Source organism: Sceloporus occidentalis, unplaced genomic scaffold (genome assembly GCF_023333645.1).
Source record: "Sceloporus occidentalis isolate IW3139 unplaced genomic scaffold, rSceOcc1.0.p SCAF_93, whole genome shotgun sequence".
NCBI classification, from domain to species: Eukaryota; Metazoa; Chordata; class Lepidosauria; order Squamata; family Phrynosomatidae; genus Sceloporus; species Sceloporus occidentalis.
Genome location: NW_028317073.1, coordinates 3,393,381 through 3,400,452, shown reverse-complemented (window position 1 = coordinate 3,400,452; position 7,072 = coordinate 3,393,381). Strand labels below are relative to the sequence as shown.

At 39.3% G+C, this 7,072-nt stretch overlaps 1 protein-coding gene across 1 annotated transcript; it reads left to right on the top strand.

The window, feature by feature from the left end:
• Positions 1 to 840: 840 nt before the first annotated feature.
• On the top strand, positions 841 to 6,532 carry LOC149284442 (phosducin-like). Its single transcript, XM_089496728.1, has 3 exons — positions 841 to 907; positions 1,499 to 1,659; positions 6,011 to 6,532. Exons 1-3 carry the CDS (start codon positions 841 to 843, stop codon positions 6,530 to 6,532), a joined length of 750 nt encoding a protein of 249 aa, XP_089352854.1.
• The last annotated feature ends 540 nt before the right edge of the window (positions 6,533 to 7,072 follow it).

The following is a 7,072-nucleotide window of genomic DNA, read 5'->3' as shown; positions in this document are numbered from 1 at the left end:
AGGGAGGACTCCCGAAAGCTCGTCTATTATTTTAAATACTGTTAGTCCAATAAAAAAGGTATTACAAGATTCTGCAACATTCTGTTTTTTTGCATTCTTATATTTCTCACAAATAGATAACTGAGAATTTATTACCTTTAAATTGATGCCAGAAAAACTTGTTAGCAAGCTTGTCCAAAAATTGGAATGTCAAAACATCTGTCAGCAGCATTAAAGTAGACATGTAATACTTTACTTGGTATGCTTTTTATTTGAAGTTTTATGCAGAGTAGATTGACTAATTTATCTTTAACAATTACTTTGTGCTAAAAAAAAAGTTTGCCTGTGTATAGGATTAGGGTCAGGTAACCCAACATGAAGGCTATGCACCACATTCCTACAGCACCATTTTGTCAGATGCTGTGGAAATCCAGTGATTGAGTCTTAACCAATTGACATCCCTATGGACGTACTATGGACATCCCTATGGACGTCAAAAAAAAGGTGGCACAATGATTTTTTGGACTGAAGGCAGCATGGACTTCTCGTCTATCAGCAGGAGCCTGCATCACTGACAGATCTGCTGTAACGGAGCTTGCCACAAGCTTGTTTTGTTTCAATTGTCTTTTCAAAAGATTTACTTATAAGAGTTACTTTTCTAGTAGTAGTAGTATAAGAAAGGAGTGTTTTTTCTCATCTTCGATTTCTGCCTTTTTCAGCTTGTGGTATCTACCATACCTGTTTTTTTTCCGCTCGTTGCCAGTGGAGAGATGGCCCAGTGGACAATGTGCTTTACTGCCATTAAAATATTGTTTTATTTTTATAAAGTTTATATTTTACTCAACAGACCCTGGTCAAACCATGGAAGACATTGACACTCATAGTGTCGAAGGAGAAACTGATTTTGAAGGATCTGCTATGAACACAGGTAACTAAAAAATTCTAGAGGAGATGATAATTTATTTAACACTATAGTGTAAATTCTGCTTTTTTAATGAGTTTTCATATGTAATTACAGCATTATTATTAAGGGGAAAAGAAACACCATAAAATCTTTATTCTCAAAATGTAATATTGTTAGTGTTCTGGTCCTCTTTCCAAATAATCTTAGTGGATTTTTCTCCTTCAAGACAATTCTTTAATGGATATTCTATATTAAAAAATAAGTTTCATATCAATTTAGCACCAATAATTACATTTCTGTCACAAATGGTATAAAATCTCTGTCTATGTCCTATTCCATGATGATGACAACTAGGGAAGAGTTCCCTTCTATATAATTTGCAAAATTACCCATTAGTGGCCACTTATGTGCCCTTCAATTATAATAGTGCTGAATTTACTCGTGATGTCAGGTGGTTGTCAAAAAAACATGGAAAGTTTCACACAGGCACCTATTTATTATGTTTTTATAAAAGCAAGCTAAATCTTCAAAAGATTGGATATACTGTATGTATATGTATTATTCTTCATTTGTTTTACATTATTTTATTTATTTATTTTGCTTTGGGAACTCCAGGACCAAAGGGAGTTATAAATGACTGGAGAAAGTTTAAACTAGTGAGCGAAGACCAAGAAGCAATCCCTCCAAATAAAAAAGAAATCCTCAGGCAAATGTCCTCTCCCTACAAATCACAGAGCAAAGAAGAAAAAGACGCAAGAGAAAAATTTACTCGTAAGGTAAGTGTCACGTACAAGTAGTAAGGAGACACCGTGGTCAGGTAGGATTCCAAGACAGAACAGTTCATACAAGCCGAGGTCAGGATTCCGGAGAGCAGGATAGTCGATAAACGTAGCCGAGGTCAGGATTCAGGAGATCAGGATAAACAATAAACGAGCCGAGGTCAGGATACAGGAAAACAACATAGTCAGGCAAGCCGAGGTCAAACACAGGAATCAGTAAGGTAAACGCTATCTGGGCACTAGCACAAGGCATAGACGACCATCAGAAGGCAAGGTGTAGCTGGTCTGAGAGGTTTAAATGGGGAACCGCAGAGGAAGTCCGAATCTCCCATCAACCCCTCATGATATCACTTCCGGTGTCCGGGAATCGCGACCATCTTGAGTGTGGCGTAGTCTCCCTTCATAAAGACCTGCAGTTAAGGAGTTCGCCACTCGAGGGCGCCGTGTGCCAGGAGGTCTGCCTCTCCTGCGCGGCACTTCGGAGGTTGTCAGCGGAAGTGACCGTGCGGTGGAGGGAGGTCTCCCTCTCCCCCGTGGCTGCTGGTGCGGAGGTGGCTGTGCGATGGAGGGGGGTCTCCCTCTCCTTCGTGGCGGCTGCTGTGGAGGTGGCCGTGCGTTGGAGGGGGGGTCTCCCTCTCCTTCGTGGCGGCTGCTGCGGAGGTAGCCGTGCGTTGGAGGGGGGTCTCCCTCTCCTACGCGGCGGCTGTTGCGGCAACGTGGGAACCGAGGACAGGTGAGTAACAGTAAGAAACCAAATGCAATAATGCACAAAATGTGAATTAAGTATCCACAACATTTGCTTTCTTTCTGTGGTGGCTGCTCCACTTTGATCCAGAAATACTCTTTATAAAAATGCTTCAGTATGTGAGGGATAGCATTTGGGAATTTAGGCTAGTAATGGGCTATTAAAATAAAGTTTAAGGTTCGTCTGAAGTTCTTTATTGGGATTGCTGGGTGAGTACACAGAGGTGAAGATATAAGAAGAATAAAAGAAGAGGTGCAGATGTTTGTGTTGTGGGTGTAGAGTATGGGGTCAACTTGGGTAAAGCATTCAGAATAGTAAATATCTGATGATGCCATGAGTTTTATCTTTGGGTTTTGTTATTCAGATTAATGATTACATAGGCATTAATCACCATGCTCCATAACAGTTATGTAAATATTTGTCCTCCTTTACATGTGATTTTTGACAAAATATTACTGTCTAACTATATGATTATGGTTGACTCAAATGGACTTTAACATCAAAAAAGGAAATGTTGCATGTTATGTGTCTATTTTATTTGTTTTTTTATTTAGTTATTTTACTAAAATATTTTATTTTATTGACATGCCTGTGTATTGTACTGTGTAGTAAGGGAGTGTTATAACTCACCTTTGGGCAGCTGAGGCGGAGCTCAAAAGGTGATTTTCATACCCTCAAACTTATTGAGCTAGTAATCAACAGTGGGCACTGTTAGGGCCAAAACCGAGAAGAGAAAAGAGGCAATAGCCGGGACGCTAGATTAGTAAGAAGCAGAACAGAACCAACAACCCGCTCCCTCCATAATGAGAATCAGGAGATAACAAGATACCATTAAGGAAATGAAATTCCTACTACAGAGGAAACTAACATGTAAATGTTATTTTAAGCATTTCTGTCATATACTTGACATCAAAAGGTGAACACATAAATTTTGAAATACACATTATTTTTTTAGATTCAGTAAATTAAATCTTATTATTGTGGTAGTATGTCTTTAAGCTTTTCTTCTATTGAGACTACTTAGTATTGTCTAGTTTTTCTCTGCTTACCCTATAAATGCCATATTCATACCTGGGAACTTCCCATAGTAGACTACCAGGAACCAAAGCCGTACTACCACATCCTCCAACAGAGCGCCAGGATATGATGTCTTAAAGGCACGCCTATTCAGCATAGGCCAGAATACCTCGCTGAGGCTAGCCAGGTGTAGGGAAAAGGCTAGCTCCAGATAAACTTTAGTGGCTGGGGAGTAGGTGGGAAATTACCTGGGGAAGCAGGTCTTCACCTGGATAGTCTCCATGAGTCCCTGGGTATGGCCATATTTGGGGGTATTATAAATCATGTGGCATTTAGTTATTCTCTTATTATCCCAAGAAAGTACAACGTTAATATGTTGTTTGGTGATATCCTTAGCTACACAGGGTCTATACATCAGCTACAATGCATTTATAGAGGTATTGCCTATGTATTTTCTTTATCCCTTTCTGGAATAAAACTGGGTCCTTATCAAAGGCGTTTACTATTGTGAGCTAGTTTGAGAAGTATTGTGGAGAACACAGAAACTATACAAATCACTACAATTGTAACCAAACACATTCAAGAGAAAAATGTCACCTACTTTTGGCATTACCCTACAGCATTATATGTACTGCTACAAGAATAATATTTTACCTCATGATTATTTCATGAATAAAAGATAGGTCCAACGAAATTAAAGCCCTTTCTCTTCTCAATGTACAGTGGGGCAAAAAAGTATTTAGTCAGTCACCAATTGTGCAAGTTCTCCCACTTACAAAGATGAGAGAGGCCTGTAATTTTCACCATAGGTACACTTCAACTATGAGAGACAGAATGAGACACCAAAGTCCATAAATCACATTGTCTGATTTATTAGCAAATTATGGTGGAAAATAAGTATTTGGTCAATAACAAAAGTTCATATCAATACTTTGTTATATACCCTTTGTTGGCAATGACAGAGGTCAAACATTTTCTGTAAGTCTTTACAAGGTTTTCACACACTGTTGCTGGTATTTTGGACCATTCCTCCATGCAGATCTCCTCTAGAGCAGTAATGTTTTGGGGCTGCCGCTGGGCAACACGGACTTTCAACTCCCTCCAAAGGTTTTCTATGTGGTTGAGAGCTGGAGACTGGCAAGGCCACTCCAGGACCTTGAAATGCTTCTTATGAAGCCACTCCTTTGTTGCCCGGGCGGTGTGTTTGGGATCATTGTCATGCTGAAAGACCCAGCCACGTTTCATCTTCAATGCCCTTGCTGATGGAAGGAGGTTTTCACTCAAAATCTCACGATACATGGCCCCATTCATTCTTTCCTTTACACGGATCAGTCGTCCTGGTCCCTTTGCAGAAAAACAGCCCCAAAGCATGATGTTTCCACCCCCATGCTTCACCGTAGGTATGGTGTTCTTTGGATGCAACTCAGCATTCTTTCTCCTCCAAACACGACGAGTTGAGTTTCTACCAAAAAGTTCTACCTTGGTTTCATCTGACCATATGACATTCGCCCAATCCTCTTCTGGATCATCCAAATGCTCTCTAGCAAACTTCAGACGGGCCCGGACATGTACTGGCTTAAGCAGGGGGACACGTCTGGCACTGCATGATTTGAGTCCCTGGCGGCGTAGTGTGTTACTGATGGTAGCCTTTGTTACTTTGGTCCCAGCTCTCTGCAGGTCATTCACTAGGTCCCCCCGTGTGGTTCTGGAATTTTTGCTCACCGTTCTTGTGATAATTTTGACACCACGGGGTGAGATCTTGCGTGGAGCTCCAGATCGAGGGAGATTATCAGTGGTCCTGTATGTCTTCCATTTTCAAATAATTGCTCCCACAGTTGATTTCTTCACACCAAGCTGCTTGCCTATTGCAGATTCAGTCTTCCCAGCCTGGTGCAGGTCTACAATTTTGTTTCTGGTGTCCTTCGACAGCTCTTTGGTCTTGACCATAGTGGGGTTTGGAGTGTGACTGTTTGAGGTTGTGGACAGCTATCTTTTATACTGATAACAAGTTCAAACAGGTGCCATTAATACAGGTAACGAGTGGAGGACAGAGGAGACTCTTAAAAAAGATGTTACAGGTCTGTGAGAGCCAGATATCTTGCTTGTTTGTAGGTGACCAAATACTTATTTTACCGAGGAATTTACCAATGAATTCATTAGAAATCCTACAATGTGATTTCCTTATTCTTTCCCCCCATTCTGTCTCTCATAGTTGAAGTGTACCTATGGTGAAAATTACAGGCCTCTCTCATCTTTTTAAGTGGGAGAACTTGCACAATTGGTGGCTGACTAAATACTTTTTTTGCCCCACTGTATGTGTTTGTTTGCAGTTCTCCTAATGCAATGTATAAAATAATCTACAGTATTTTGTTAATGCATAAATTTAATTGTGAACAGAAAGTTAAAAAATAAACAATAACAGTATACGTCTCTTTAAGCGGTTTTTATCTCATGGGTTCCTCCAAATGGACTGACTACATGGGTCAAATGAGTCTTACCTTCTGTGAAATGTATGCGTAGAACTTGACTACAAGAGTGAATATACTTTTGCTACAATATTTAGAAGTCTTTGTGGTTCTTTTACAGATGAGCATGCAAGAATATGAATTAATTCATGACAAGGAGGATGAAAATTGTTTGCAAAAATATCGTAAACAGTGTATGAAGAACATGCACCAGAGGTTGAGCTTTGGTCCAAAGTATGGGTATCTTTGTGAACTTAAGAGTGGGGATGAGTTTCTGGAAGCTATAGAGAAGGAGCAGAAGAGTACTACGGTTATTGTTCATATCTATGCTGATGATATTAAGGGTTGTGAGGCACTAAATAATTGTCTAACCTGCCTGGCTTTAGAGTATCCAACCGTTAAGTTCTGTAAAATAAAATCAGCTGATACAGGGGCTGGGGAGAGATTTTCAAAAGATGTCCTCCCAACTGTGCTTGTGTACAAGGCAGGTGAACTCCTCAGCAATTTCATTAGTATTACTGAAAATTTAAATGATGAATTTTTTGCTGGGGATGTGGAATCTTATCTGAACGAATATGGGCTTTTACCTGAAAGGGATGCCCAGGGCTTAGCAAGTGGCAATGGAGAAGGTGATATTGAATAGTTTTAACAACCACTTCTTCATAAAAGGGTACTTGAATTACATTACACAACGTTCTAATGGGCCAGTCTGTATTAAAAGGCAGCGCCACAGAAAATGGAAACTGTTGGGTACATTTTAATGGTTATGTTAACCAAAGAAAACCTATTTTTATTATTGTGTTTTAACGCAACTGCTTTCTGAGTAGTGTCAGGAATTAAAAGTATCAGTACAAAGTTCTTATATTAAAGTGGTAGTTGAAATATCTTGTAGACAGTGAGTTTAGTATTTGCTTTTACAATTTCTTTTTTTATTATTAATATTATGAAAATATATAATCTACAGAGTGTACTTGCTGATGAAAAAAACATGTTTTATGCGCTAGGAGACGCATTACTCAAAACTGTGGAAGTCATTGTGTCACAGGGTATGAAATACAAGATAAGAACTCTCTTTTTTGCATTAAAATCTATTCTTGTCAAATAATAGCATTATAGTGGAAATCTAAAGAATTAAAGAATAATTCTATATTGGGGATCTTTATAAACATTCTACATAAATCTC

What these genes read in the sequence shown, in the direction of transcription:
- LOC149284442 (XM_089496728.1), top strand. Translation starts at nt 841, where the DNA reads ATGGAAGACATTGACACTCATAGTGTCGAAGGAGAAACTGATTTTGAA. An exon ending in AGGATCTGCTATGAACACAG is followed by an intron (nt 908 to 1,498) that starts GTAACTAAAAAA and finishes TGGGAACTCCAG; the next exon opens with GACCAAAGGGAGTTATAAAT. An exon ending in GAGAAAAATTTACTCGTAAG is followed by an intron (nt 1,660 to 6,010) that starts GTAAGTGTCACG and finishes GTTCTTTTACAG; the next exon opens with ATGAGCATGCAAGAATATGA.